At 50.1% G+C, this 15,341-nt stretch overlaps 1 protein-coding gene across 2 annotated transcripts in view; it reads left to right on the top strand.

The window, feature by feature from the left end:
* The window catches only part of LOC133358340 (basic proline-rich protein-like), a 37,588-nt gene continuing 22,247 nt past the window's right edge, over positions 1 to 15,341 (top strand). The window contains exon 1 of one of the 2 annotated variants that reach the window (XM_061576614.1): positions 1 to 184. In XM_061576614.1, the coding sequence (XP_061432598.1) occupies positions 167 to 184 (18 nt within the window). In that variant the 5' untranslated portion in view covers positions 1 to 166. Of the gene's footprint in view, positions 185 to 521; positions 714 to 15,341 lie in introns of those variants that run through there. The other variant, XM_061576615.1, reaches the window with a different exon arrangement.

Below are 15,341 nucleotides of genomic sequence, written 5' to 3'. Positions count from 1 at the left end.
ACAGGTCGCGGGGTCACAGGTCGCGGGCCCGCTGGCTGGCGAGGCGTTCCCTCCCGCTCCGTCTCCCCCCGCCCTCATCGTCGTCGTCTTCTCCTCCGCCGCCGCCGTCTCCTCTCTTCGGGCTTCGGTCGCGACCACCAAGCAACGCGCCGAGGAGGGATAAGCGATGCTGATTCACGCCGAGGTGGGTGGCAGGCGAATGAGGCAGGCGGCTGGGTTTGCGGCGTTGCCTGGGGCTCTTGTTGTTGTTGTTGTAGTAGCGGGGGAGAAGGTTGAGGTGGCGGAGTGGGAGGTTGCGGCCTAGTCGTCTCGGCCGCCTCCCCATGCCTCCTCCTCGGCCGAGGCCGCTAGTCGAGGGCGCCTCGGGCGTGCGGGGTGCCACGCCGCTTCCTGTTTTGCAATCCCTAGCGGGGATAGGCGCCGCGCGATTTGTTGGCGCTCCCCATTGGTCCGCGGCGCTCACGTGGTCGCGCGCGCGGCCAATGGGAAGGCGCGATAGGGTGCGCGTTGCCTATCCGCGCTAGGGTTTCCGAACGGCGTCTCGACAACGAGGCCCAAGCCGCTCGGCGCAACGAGGCCGCCGCCTTCGCCCCTCCACGATTCGTTTGTGAATTCAATTTGAACAAACATCGATAAAAACGTAACTTTGTAAACGGCCGCAGCTGGAGAGGGGTATCGTCGTCCGAGTGGGACGTCTACGCGGCGGCGGAAAGGTTGGTCGGGTGTGGAATGCGCCGTTTTATTCGAAGTGCGTGCCGAGGTGTGGGGGAGTGAACCGTGATGGTGGTGGTGGCGAGTTGGTGGTGGTGGGGAGAGTGACGAGCTGTGATGGAGGGTCTCTGCGGCGGCCTCCTCTCTCTCACGCCGCCCGTGTCTTTCGGGAAGGTTCTGGCCCGCGTCCTCGTGTGTCACCCAAGCCCCGGGCCAGGCCCCCTTCTCGGCGGGTCCCGCCCTCACTCAGGCCTCGCTCGCCTCCTCGCAGCTGTACAGAGTCACAGTGTCTATGTGTGTGTATGTGTGTGTGTGTCTATGTGTGTGCGCACTTTCGGCTGTAGTCTATCGACTTCGCCAGTTACAGTGTCGCCATTGTTGATGTGTTTTTATTAATCAATAACCGCGTTATTGTTCCCGGAATCGCGCCCTCTCGCAAACTCATCGTCGTCGACTTCATGTCCTTGATCGTCACGGGCTGCGTCGCATTCCGTCGTGGTGCCGTCTCGCACCGTGTTCGGTGTCGACTCTCGCATCTCTCCCCCCCCCTCCCCTCGTCGTCTTCGCCATCCTCGTCACCTCCTCCATCATCACCATCGTCGTCGTCTAACGCGGATCTGTGTCATTGTCGCAGCCGCCCGCTACCCACGGCGCCTCCATGGCCGTCGCGTGCAGCCGCCCCTTGGCGATTAGCCTCATCGCCATCTTCATTCACCGACAATCATTGCCGCCGTTCGCCGTCCACGCTGCCCGCGTTGAAGGCGAACTCTCTCAAGAAGGGGGGCCGCCTTCGGGTGGAGACTAATCGGTTTCAAAGGCAACTACACTGCGCGTATGATGGGACCGTGTGTTTGTGTGCGTGGTTCTTTTTGCCACAAGTATGTGTGGCTGGTGCAGACTTTTGATACCTTGCAATAGGTACTGTAGATTTGGCGTTTAAACATCTTAACACAGCTCGTGTTTTATTGCCACAAACGGTAAAGTCTCTTAGCCCCCTTCCCCTCCCCATAATTTTGATCGTGGCAAAGAAGGTCCCACAGATACAAACTCTTAAGTTGCACTTCACTTGAGCGTGGCGGCGGTGTTTCTGCTGGTGATTCGCGGATACGTGAGCGCGCATGTTGCAACGCGTGTGTTGCAAGCTCGGAGGTGTGGGGGAGGAGAAGACTTTTAAAGGTGGACGAGAGAAAAGATTCCGAACCCCCCGCTGGCTATCCTGCCCGCACTGCGCGCCCATCCCCCGCCCGCCCTTGCTTAAATAACAGCAACAACAATAGCACCACCAATAGCGGCACAAAAACACGTTACACGAAAGCTGAATCTGAATGTTTATTCATACTGGAGGAGGAATCCCATGAGCTCTAATGCTCTTTCGCCACAGATATCCAGTATCAGAATCTGTATTTATACTGCAGGAGGAATCCGATGAGCTATAAAGCTTTTTAACAGATGTCCAGGAGGGGCGGGTCAGAAAGTTACACAAACAAACAGTACACAAACACGATAGCAGTGCAAAGTATAGGAAAGGTAAGCAAATCACGAATATATATGTATCTGTTTATTTGACCAGGTGAAGCCCACTGAGATATTAGCTTTTTTTCATAAGCGACCTGGCCAGAAATGACAGCTGAGCAAAGTGGCTCGCCACGTGGAAATGTATAGCGGCCAAATCATTTTAACTGCATGCTTCTAAATGTGGAGGGAAAAACCGGGAGGACCCGGAGGAAAAAAAAAACCCCACGCGACCACGGGGAGAGAGAGACGCAAACTCAATATACAGCAGGCGTCACGGGTCGGGATCGAACCCACGAGCTCCCGTAGACCAGGCGAGGTAGTTAACATCTCCTAGCTACCGTAGTGATGAGAGAGTGACACGCAAACTCCAAATATACAGCGGCAGGCGTCACGGGTCGGGATCCAACGCTGTGGTGTGGGGTTCGCGGGTCGTCCAGTATTGGTGAGGACTTTAAATGCCTCGCCTGCCAGCACAGCCTGCGCCCCGCAGTCTGGTTTTGAGTGGGGGGTGGGTTGAAAGAAATAATAAAGGAGGCCAACCAAAGCCATCTTATTTTCCCTTCCACAGAGTCAACATTTCACTGGGAGCTTTTGGGGTTTAGCGTGGCCAGAGCACAGCATCAGCGTGCATGGCCGAGCCAATTCCGTGCGGCATTTTGATTCAACTTGCATTGCCCACCATACACAGACCCACATCACACGCACGCGTGTGCATATCCACACGCACACACATGCCTACATCCATAACCCACACAACGCTGCACATACCCCACCACACACACATACGTACAGTATAACAAGCCTTTACAGACGTTTTTGGCCAAGTTCTGTTAGTGAGTAGCACCTATGAAGGAGTGGGTGAAAGTGCTCGCTAACACTGGCACACAACACACACAGAGCGTGCAAACCACCACACCCCCGCTCCACACACTTGACACACAACAAAGACAAAGATCCCCCGTATAGCCTTTAACAGACTGTTGGAGCAAGTTCTGTTAGCGAGTACCGATGAAGGCTGGCACGCCCGGTCGCCTTTGTCTCCCTAGTAGCAATGTTTACACAACGCACCAGGTACGAATTTTAGGCTGAGTCGACTTAAGGTACTCCCAGGACCGGTTCAAATATTCGCGACTTATTGATCAGGAATCGATCTTTATTCCCATATAACATGCATAACCCATACAAATAAACACCCGACACGAAACGCAACCGCACCACAAGAAGAACATACTCGCCCCCCCCCTTACATCCACACATGTCACCACACCCTCCAACATACGTGTACCTTCACATACACCTCCACGTGCAACACGCCTACTCCACCACACACCACCCCCGTGCACACATCGCGCACCCCTTTCTCGTGTACACACCCCCGCACGCCCACACAGACGCCCCTCCACGCACTCCCAACACACAACCACACATACACCACACCTACACAGACGTCCCACCACAAACACAAATATCCACCGTATAGCCTTAATATACTTTTGGGGCAAGTGCTGTTAGCGAGCACCTATGAAGGCCAGCACTGCACACGAGGGGGTGGGTGGTTAGCACCACGCCCGACCGCCTCTGTCTCCCTCGTTCCCTCGTGGCTGATGTTTACACACCACACCAGGCCCTCATTTGAGGCTGAGTCGACCTAGGGGAGGCCCAGGACCAGTTCAGATAATTGTCACTGGTGTTGGCCGTGAGCGGGAATCGAACTTGGGTCGTTGAGTTTCATAGCGCAGCGTCGCGCTCACCGCTGCACCACCACTCTCCGCGCTGCAGCACACGCACACAACCCCCTCTCACGCATGAACTCCACCGCCACGACACACACACACTCTCCCCACTCCCGTCCCCGTCTGGCACACCATGCATCGCCTCTTTCTGGTGTCCCATGCCAAGCAGTCTGACAAGGCTCAAGTTGGCTGCGCTTGTGTACCCATCTTGGCATTCAACTGCAATGTTATCCCCTCTCAGTAGGATGCCACAGCAGGATTTTAGCAAACTGCTAAAAGTGGACGAATTTGACTGTTGTGCCGCAGGACAAATTGGGATTCTTTCAGAGGGTATCCCGGATTTAGGGAGGTGGAGGGGGGAGGAATTTTTTTCAATGTAGAAAGAGCGCAAGAAAGTTTGACTTTGTATAATCGACGATCTCGGGTTTTCTCGGATGTGCTCTACATCTCCGCTGCGTTTTCTGGTTCTACCCCGTGTCGCTTGGCATGATACAACAGCTTAACTTTAACTGGACGGTATTCACTTCTTGAATAAGCTACCAGCACGCGCACCGAAACGTCGGGCATCATGCCGAGCAACACCGCAGTGCAAACCCACACACAACCCATCGGAGAGATAATTAACCTGTAGAGCTATACGGCGGATAAACGTCGGTCGGAAAGCCCATCGTCTGATGGACCAAATACGTTTTCTCCTTCCGGTATTCGGAAGCTACTGGAGCTTTGCACTTCTTTAGAACAGAATTTTGTGTTTGTCGTCCGTCCCCTGCACCTCCGATTATCACGGTAGGTTACGTACGGTGCGAAAGATGTTCGACATATATAAGTTCGCTTTTGTGGAGCGAACTACCGTAGTCTATATTTTAAACATAAGCAATAATGAATGGGCATTTAAATTTCGATTTAAAGCTTTCGTGACTGCAGGGATTCATCTTCTTGGTTCTTTCTTTCCCTTCTACGTGACTTTACCGAATGGGCGTTTGTCAAAGCATTTCGAGATGATGGCCTCCCCAAGTAGGTTATTTCACCATACTTCACCATCGCTATGCTGATCAGTGCAGGTTCATGAAGTGGTTTGGGGGGGAGTGGCGGCGGGTGGGGGTCATAGGCCAGAACAGATTTAGAATTCACTCCCCACTGATGTTAACCGTGGTTGTCAATTAAACTCGGTTTGCCGGGTTCACAGCGCTGTGCCTCCGCTTCCTCCTAAGCGTGTATCGTAGCAGAGGGATTGTTGCAAGAAACTTTGTAGGAGTCTTTTTTGGTTCCTTTTCATGCATTTGTTGTGTTTCATGCTTTTGCACCACTGCCAGGGCAGTAGGACACAATTCTCATAAACGTCGATATTTTTAGTAGATTTCTGTCTGCCGTTTTTCTTTTTGTTTAAGGACGGGTCATGACTAAGAACCTGAGTCTGCATTCTTCATTTGTAAAGTGGTGTCAATGTCAATGCTTGTGAGGTTTTGTTTAATTTAAGCATTTGTGCGTCACCACCAACGCGGTCTGTTAATTGTGTTCTTTTTATTATTTTAATTTGAGCTGTTGTTGGTCGAGCTTACAAACCGTAACCCCTAACCCCTTGTACCAAATGCACATCAAAGAGAGATGAAGAATCTAGGTCAAGTGATATGTGAAATTTGCTAAACGCTTCAAGGGAGTTGATCCGTGCCGCTTTTCTGCCGATTACTGGATCCACACGTGACAAGCTCTCAATAGGGTCGGTCCCAACAGGTTGTTCCCTTTCAACCACAATTTGTGCTTTACAGAAGCTTACTGCTTGGAGAAAGGTGTGTTCTGTATGTCGATCTTTTTCTCCGGGTGCTCCGGTTTTTCCCTCCACGTTTAGAATCGACGTGCGTTTAAGAGTATTTGGCTGCGATACATTTCCGCTTCATGAACCACTTGGTTGAGTTATCGTTTGTGGCCAGGTTGCTTCTGAAAAATAGCTACAGAGCTCAGTGGGCCTTAGCTGGTAAAATAAAACTTATTTATTTTTGAACTCTTGTAACTTTCTGACCCGCCCGTCACTGGACGTGTGTGAAAAAGAGTTTCACAGCTCGTCGGATGTCTCCAGGTTAAACAAATATTCTGATGTTACCATTACGATGCTGATGTTTCCATCAGCATAATTATCCACGATCTGTCCACTGCGAGACAGAGGCCTCACCAATCTGTCGCCATCTCTCTCCGTCTTTTTAAAACCCTTTATATTAAGTTCGCTTGCTTGCTTGCGTGCTTGCTTGCTTACGACCGTGCAAATCTTTCGGTCGTTTTTTAACCCACTTCCCGTGATCCAATCGAGCTGACATTTTGCACACAGACTCGTTGTGCGAGACAATGAATGTTCGTGAAATTTTTTTTCCTAAATTTTACACTGTTTAGGGAAAACAAATTAAATATTTAATTACCAATTGCTTAATACTGGCAGACAATCATCTGACCCATGGGTGGCAGCCATCTCAAGCCAGAGGACGAGAGGACTCTAGCCGCCACGCATATAAAGGATTTATAGTGAAAAACTTTGTTTTTACGGGTTATACTTATATGCAACGATCCATCGAGAAGCCCCTTTGGTGACGAGCTGCTTTCATCATTCCGGGCATCCTCGTAGCAGCGGCTTTTAGTTAACCATCGGACAAAGACGGTCACCGCATTGAGCGCTTTCAGGTGCGCTTCTGCAGCCATCTGGAATGCTCTTCCTTCCGATATTAGGAAGCCACTGGAGCTATGCACATTTAAATCTATAATTGAAAGCTCATGTTTTTTTATCTTTTTGTGTTTGGTTTGTTGTCCTTCCCTCGTACCTCCGATTAGAATGGTTGGCAACTTACAGTGCGAAATAAGTTCTACATACATCCATACGGCATCGCATTGGATGATTCCTCTTGGGCGAGTTTGCTCTTTGGGGCTGCCGCTCCATCGTTGGGTTCGACAACTGCCGCCAACTCTCCCAGCGACGCCGTCCTCTGCCAGCCCACTCAGTGGTTGACGTGATGCCCCCAGTGTATGCTGTATGCGTGGCTCTAAGTGTGCGTTTGTTATGCAGCTCGTTGACAAAAGCATGCGTTCAGTGCAGTCCCGGTGAGTGTGCGTGATCTGCTTTGCGATGCTCTGTGAACCAGCTGTGAACCTCCCCTAGGTCTACTCAGCCTAAAATCAATCGTACCAAATGTGATACTAATTGACTCAGTTTTATAAAGCGCATTTCAAATGCCTGTAATCCAGCAGTTTGGGAGGCAAGGTTTGATAGATCGTACAAATGTTTTAATTCCACTGGGATGTGAGGTAGTCAAGATATTAAAGTACAGCAAGTGGATTCAATCAATCTTTGTGGACTTTGAATGTTATCCTCTCGTATGTGGGGGTGCTTTGAGTTCCTCCCACACAAAGCCAAGTGAAATTGGCCGAACATTCCAATTCAAAACGCGCCTGAAAATAAATCTCAATGCGCTGCGAGTCTTTCGTAGATTAAACAGATTCCATAATTACTCCCGTGAGCAGTTGGGACACGGACAGCCACCACCACCGCACCCAGTGTGCCCTGCCGCCCTTAATAGCCACTCGCTAACAGCCCTTGCCCCAAAGGTATAGCCCACGCTAAATCTGGAAAACGTCCCATGCGCGCGGTTCGTGCGCTGCTCTTCGAGTAATGTTTAGATGCCGTGCTTTGAACCCGGCGGCCGCTGCCGGGGTCACGCACCGCGACTTGTCGCAAAGGTCGCGGCGCATGCCGTACAGCTCGTGGGGGGTTGAGACTCGACCCCTGGCTGCCGCTGCCTGCCGGTGCCTGCCGGTGCCTGCCGGTGCCGTGTTACCTGCTGCCCGATAGGTGGCTCGCTGCGTTCCAGCGTCGAGTTCCGTCGTGTGGCCCCAGCGATTCAGGCACGCCGTGCCGGCGGTCATCCTAGCCGTCGCTGGCACACCTGCCGCGGTCAAGCTGTTTGACCACGACGCTCGTGTCACGCGACAGTCCGTTCTGGAGAATGACATCATCACCGGGTGTTTGGGAAGGTTGACCACGCTTTGCCGGGAATCCAACTGGCTTGCCCGGCCTTTGTAATGAACCATAGGCTGTCCAGTCGGCTGTTGTATGTGTTATTGTGCATCTATTACAGTGTTCTTCACTCATTTTCAGAGGGGAGGTCACTTTCGTCGATAAGACATCATCAGTGAGAGGGCCGCCACATGTTTGAAACCATTGTTGGGTTTGATAGCAGCACGATGATGGGGAGTGTTTTCACTTTTCTGTGTTGTCAGGGGCCGCACGTCAGGGGCCGCCAGTGGCCTTGCAATGAAAACACTGATCTGTTAGGTTTGGAGGTGGTAGAGGTTGTGCAGTGGTTAACACACTGCCATCAAACCCCGATCATCTGAAGTTTTATTCCCAACCAACGGAAACATCAGGAGTGACATGTGAATTGGATTAACCCTCCCCACGCCCCTTCACAAAACTGCACTAACCAATTTTGTGAAGTATGGTCAATGAACAGGACCGCTTAAAAATATGACTTGCTACTGATAACCAACATTGCATGGGGGGATTCTTTATCCAGCAGTGGATTGGCAAGGGGCTGTAGATAAAAAATGTTGGCTCCGTGATGTGGCAGAGAGAGACTACTCGTCATGAAGTTTGTGAGTTCAACTCCCAGTCAGGCTGTCGAATCGGCCCATCAACCCTCCCTGGTCGGTAAAATGAATACCACTTTCTGGGAAGTCAGAAACCCTTGTACAGTATACTCTTTGGTTCTTTCGGTAAAGTCACCTAGTAGGTCTACTTACGTGACTTTACCAAAAGAACCACAGAGTATGGATTCTTGCAGTCACGAAAGCTTCAAACCTTGTACAGTATTTTGGAATGACGTCTATCCATCGTCAGAATGTGGAATTTCCATCATTTGCAGCTCAGGGCAACAGCTACGGATGCGTGCACTGCCCCATGTGGGCGTGAGGCAGGACACGCTTTGTCTTCTTTTTGGATATCGCATGGCCCTTCTATTCGTGGAGTCTCTTTTGGGGCCACGCCTGATGGAAATTGTGCACACGCATGTAACCCGCAGAGACGACGGGACACTCTCCCATCGCACTGCCACTGCGGCTCTGGCGGCGGTGGGAGGGAGCCAGTTACTTCGCTTCTCGTTAGAGGCAGGCTTTCGTGATCGGGACTGATGTATGCTGGGCAAACAGACCTCTGCCGCACCATGGGCATGTTGCTGCTGCTGCTGCGCTAACATTAGAATGGAGGAGGCAAGTAGCAGGGGCGTGGGTGGACTGTTACCGCTGCTGCTACTGCTGCTTTGGGTGGTGGTTGTGGGCTGTCCGGCTGGCTGGGTGAGCATTGAGGCTCGGAGCAAAACTCCAGAGTCCCCGGGAGACAGATTGCAAGGTGGGGCGTGATGGGCTAATGCAAACGTTGCACTGTACCACGCTGGCAGGTGTTACGTTTTCTCTGAAGGAGAAACGATTTGTCACAGACGTTGCTAGTGTCTGCACGAGTGAGTGTGTGTGTGTGTTTGATTTGTGGGCAATGGTGGTAATAGCGGTTTACGCGTTATGCTATGAATCCAGTTGCTTTGATTTAGATTCGCACTCATGTGGTATCAGAAACCTGTGCTGGACCTCCCCTAAATCAGCTCAGCCTTAAATGAACACAGTTTCCTTCGGATTGTTAGATGCAAACCTGTGCCCGGTCTCAATTAAGGCGTACAAATCTGGTTAAACACAAAGATCCTCAGGAGAGCCTTCACAGACTTTTGGTAAGTGCTGTTCGCAGCTATGGAAGCTGGCACAACACATGAGGGGGGGGGGGGGGGGGGCTAGCTCCACCCCTGGCTGCCATTGTCTCCCTTGTGGTGCTGTTTACACATTACACAAGGTATTCATTTGAGGCTGAATTGACCTAGGGGAGGCCCATGACCAGTTTAGATAATCGTCACTGGTGTTGGCCACGAGTGGGAATCGAACTGGGGTCGCCGGCTAACCGCTGCACTCCCGCTCCCCCACACACGTACACACTGGATAATCAGATGCATCCCTCCAACTTTTGCTTTAATACACGGGGGCGGGGGGGGTCTTTTGATCTGGAGAATACGGTACTTGGTGTGGAGTGTTAAAACCAGCACTGGGGGAGAGCCAAGGCAGCAGGGCACAGTGCTGGCCCCATCACCCATTCGTGTGCCGCGCCGGCCTGCACGGTTGCTCATTAATGGGACTCGCGTCAACAGTCGCTTTGTCCTTAGTGACGGCGGAGCGGTGTTGAAGTGTTTTTATGTTCCGCGTTGCTACAATTACGTTCAAGCAGATTTCCTTTCCCCAATGTTGCATTGGAAATATGAACCAATCCTTAATGCTGCCCCAAGTCATCTCAGATTGACGCTGACAGACAGCTACTACTGCTGTGCATTGTCCCTGCCAGTTTGTGGTATAACGAAGTGCCTTAAGATTGGGAAGAGAAGGTTGCCATGGGTGGGATGTGCACAGCATGCAGATGCATCGGGTAAGCAACTTAGAAGTTGGGTACAGAATGTGGCAGGAGGGTTGTAGATGTGAGCAGAATGCAAAAGTTGTGATGATAGGATAATTATGATGGGGGGGGGGGGGAGATAGGGAAACAACTTGGAGTTTGGGACTAAAATATGGCAGAGAGCATTGTAGATGTAAGGAGGATTAAGGAGGAGGCTGTGATGGGGCACGTGTGCTGGTTGGAGAAGGGCAGGTGACCAAGGGGAAAACTTAAAGCCAGATGGTGGTGAAAAGTCTCTGTTAATAAGTTTGGCAGATGGAATTTCTAAATGCGACGGTATCGACGGCGTTATCCACGAATGACCTCTTGACCATGACTTCTCTCGGTTTCCCCGTTGTGTTGTCGTCATTGTGCCAACAGTGACGCTCGGTAACGGCGTTTGCGAGACGGTTTCCAGGATCGCGGTGCCACGTCCCGTTCGGCAAGTGCCTCTTTCTCCCCCCCCTGCTTGCCACTACCACGTGTCGCCTGGCCCAGCTGACATTTTCTTTCCCATGGGCGGGGCGAGTCCCCTGGAACCCCAGCCAGCCTGGCCCCAGCACCTCAATCCATCTGGCTCGTGTCCCATGGCAGGGGTCCACATGGGGACAGTCGTGAGGGTGTGGTGGTGGTGGCATGTGGCGTCCAGCGGTTGAGTGTTGGTGGTCATTAACTTAGCTTTATTTCTTCCTTTGCATGATCGATAATCGCGCGAAAGAAAGGATTATAAATATTCAACATATTCTTTGGTTCTTTCGGTAAAGTCACGTAGATATAAAATAATAAAATAATAGAATAACATTTTTATAAAACCCTAATTTTTATTTTACTTTTCTATCTATGTGACTTACCGAAAGAACAAAAGAATTTGAATTCCCGCAGTCACGAAAGCTTTAAATCAAAATATTCAAAATGTTACAGAAGCGCTGCAAATGAACTGTTAAAATGATACACAAATCAACAGGGCATTGAATGCCAAAACTAAATCAAATAACACGAGCATTGAAACTGCCCAAGTAATGAAAACGATCAATACCGTACATTGCAAAAGTAACTGATAAACTAGCCAGATGTTTGGAGAAACATAAAATACAGAAATTAATATCTGGTACAAAAGATGTATTACCGAAGCTATCAACAGAAGGTGTGTACTGGATTAACTGCACGTGTGGTAAATGTTATGTTGGCCAAACAGGACGAATGATCAGCACGAGACTAAAAGAACATCAGTGAAATATTAAATTCTCCCAAATACAATTGTCAGCAGTAGCAGAACATGCAGTGCCAACAAGGACACTCAATTGATTTTGATGTTGAAGTTCTGTGCAAAACTAGCTACTACTGGCCAAGACTAATTGAAAGAAATAAAAATAACTTTAACCGTTCGGATAGCTACCGCCTTAGTGCTGCTTGGAAGCGAATCCTCAATTAAAACATTATTTAAATGCGTGCCTAAAAAGGGCAGCTTACTTCAATAGGGATTACCGTTGGTAGGCTATTTTAAAACACACAATCGACAGGAAGGACAAGTTCAAAGGGCTCGCATAATGCTCATGCATAATGTACTTGACTCATTAATCCCCCCCCCCCCATGTGAAGCAAGGTCACAGAAGCGTGGTCACCACATCTACACCTCTATATAAGGAACGAAACAGTTAAGACTTCATAAATCTGGCTGTCGTCTGATGAAGCTAGTTGTAATTACTGGTGAAACGTCAGTAAACAGATTGTAAATGTTGTGGCTTGGCTCTCCAACACACCGGTTAGTGCTGTACTAGTGACGAATTGGCCACGTTCTGTTTACGTGACAACCCTTACTAGTTGGCTGTGTCGGGTGGTGGCTGGTTTTAACGACATATTTATATATTTACACGATCTCACCCAAAAATCCTCGATTATGGATGATATTGGTCGCGAAAGACTACGTGTTAAACAGGCTTGGACATTTTCAGGCTTTTGATGATGATTGTCGTCTACTCTGTCATTATTGACAAAAAATAAGCCCCCACTTTGTTTGTTTCTTCGTCCGCTTGTCCTGGTGAGGGTCGCGGTGGCAACATGTTGAGTACGGTGGTCCAGACCTCCCTTTCGCTGGCCACAGACTCTTAGTTGACAAATATTTTCACGCTGCCCAGCTCCTGCCTCGGCTGTCCCCGCTCTGTCTCAAGTCGGCTATATAGCTATGTTAATTAACTAACTGCCGTTACTCATGGCCGGGGATCGAACTCTTGTTGCCAGGCTCGTAGCGCGTTGTTCTGTTAGCCGGGCAGTGGTGGCGTACGCCTGTAATCTATCACCGGAGGCGAAGGTCGGTGGGTCATCGCACCAACATTGTGAAACTCCCTTTGGGCAGCCGTGAGAAGGCGGTACCGCACGTGCGTGTGTATGTTTAACTTCTTTCGCACCGTACGTAGCCAACCGTGCTAATCAGAAGTGCGGGATAATATGAACTTCACCTGCTCTGTCTGAATGAGATCGAGTGTTTCCCGCCTCACACCCCCCGCGGGTTTTCTCCGGTCGCTCCGGTAACACCTTGATATATACAGGACCGCAGAGCTTTGGAAATTGTTGGTGCCAGCTCTCTGCCTGGTTGCTGCCTACCCACTGGTTTGTAGTTGCTTTCTCGCGCCTATGAGTCAGTCTCTCTCTTTGGGAGTGAGCGAATACGTTATGGCGCATTACAACTTAAAATTATTATTATAATAATGAGATGCCGGTGCTTCCGCTCAGGACAGCAGTGGTCGTGCTATAGATGAACTGGCTCCTGCCATGGGATTGTGGATTTTCCACACACTGGCTCGGGCTCCTCAAAAAAGATGAAGACAGCGCCGGAGTTCACTTGGCAGCAAATTAATGATTCGGGCCCTATACGGATTTCCGTGAAACTTCACGATTACATTATAGTACCACCTAGTGGTTGCCACAGTCATTTGAATCAATTAACCCTTTCCCATTCCGATGACGTACGTGTACGTTGTCCGTTTTTCTTCCGATTCCGTTCCGATGGTAACTTTATAGCCTTGTGGAGGCTCCCACAAGGCCATGCGGCAGGACGGCGTGTGGCACATTTTGGCGCCATGTATGATAGAGTGTGGTTGTGTCGCTACAGTACTCTGCGATGAGTAAAATGTCTCTAAAAACAAGGGTACTATTATGCCTCTAAATAAAATTAACGCTCACCGCTCGCGCGTTCCGAGATTCGGCGGTGAACGAGACACCCACCCTGCAACTTGCAGACGTCTTGGAACGGGAACGGGTTAATCACAGCACATAGGAGTCGTCCTCCAGCCGTGGATTGCGCCGCTCCTGGTCTTTGCGGATGATGGGGGTGGGGGCGTGGTGCAGGCTGCGGCATGGATACAGTGCAGGACAAATGTCGAATGAGCACGGAGAATGTTGGCGCCACGTTGCGGTGACAAAACTAAATACACAACCCGAAGCGGACGCCTTGCAAAACACTGCAGTGACTCGGGGCGTTGATGGACATATGATCTCTCTGTGTATTGTAGCCTTGGTGACCTGGGAAGGGAAGGAGTGGGGGGGGACACTTGGACCAAATAGGTCGAGAACTCCTGGTGTATTCGAAACGAGAATAATCGAATCTGGTTCGCGGTGTACGGTACGCCGATCGACATTGGAGGGGAACAGAAACTCCGCGGAAATTCGAACTTGGCGCGATGGGACCGCCGTACGGAGAGGGGTGGTGGGTGCGGTTTGTAAGCATACATGTTAACTGGGGGAGAAACACATACACTTGAGTTTTAACAAAAGTTACGTTTGTCCAACAGTCGCAAAGAGAAGTGCCCCTGCGGTGTTGTCAAAATATTTTTGTGAACTGGAATTTGTTTTTTGTCGATTACCCTGTGGGGGGGGGGGCGGGGTCTGACTGCTGGAGCCAGTTCCATTTGTTAGTGGGCGCGAAAGAGAGTTAAGAAAAACCACGCTTGTGCGTGGATTACGTAACGCTTTCCAGTTGTCTTCCAGAGTATTTATTTAGGAAACCGACAGGCAGATGTACGTACGTTGAACTTCTTTTGAACCGTATGCAGCCGACCGTGCTAATCGGAGGTGCGAGATGTGGTGCAAATTGAATTTGCAAAGGAGCACATTTACTCCTTTTCTGCTATTTTATTTCCAACTTTTGGTCAGTTTGGCCAGCTTTCAACAGGACCCCTGTCTTAACAGACAGGTGGTCTGTGCCTTTAAACGCCTGGTAGGTCATTCAAATTGGGGTTCAAGAAGGCCTGACTGCTGATGTGACCCCGACTCTCCAATTCGGTCCATAGATTTGTTTGTGTTGAACCAACGCTTCTGAGACTATGCACTCCAGAAGGCTGTGCTGCTGATGGAATGTGTAATTTTTAAAACTTTTCTACGTGTGTATTTTTTGTGGAGGAACAGATACATATGAAGGAGGAGGTTTATAGCCTGCATAGTGACTGTCATTAACTTTTATTCATTTCAATTAGGGACAGATATGTAAAGGTGGGAAACTGTCCACTTCTTTTATGTTATAACATATATTCTCAGTAACGGTTCACTTCGTCTGCATTTTTAGGTGCATATTTTTTTTCCTGTATTAATAAAACCCAATGTGATGGCTGTAATGCGGAGAATGCAGCGGTGGCTCGCAGAAGACGTACCCCCATCTAGTTGCTCCAGAATCGCAGGCACGCCACCAGCCGCTAGAAACATCTTCCAGAATACGTCCTCTCTCCCCCGTTGTAAAGCGGCGCGTTCGTGGTCATTCCGTGGAATATGGTTGTCCGTGGCGATAACCGTATCCACGCCTCCAATCAGCACGGTTGGTTACTTACGCTGCAAAACAAGTTTGGCATGCATACATGCATTCTCTCCCGATTACAAAGCGCACTTTAAAGAAA

Source organism: Lethenteron reissneri, chromosome 61 (genome assembly GCF_015708825.2).
Source record: "Lethenteron reissneri isolate LAM-NWPU_2019-01 chromosome 61, ASM1570882v1, whole genome shotgun sequence".
NCBI classification, from domain to species: domain Eukaryota; kingdom Metazoa; phylum Chordata; class Hyperoartia; order Petromyzontiformes; family Petromyzontidae; genus Lethenteron; species Lethenteron reissneri.
This window is presented reverse-complemented; position numbering and strand designations above follow the sequence as displayed.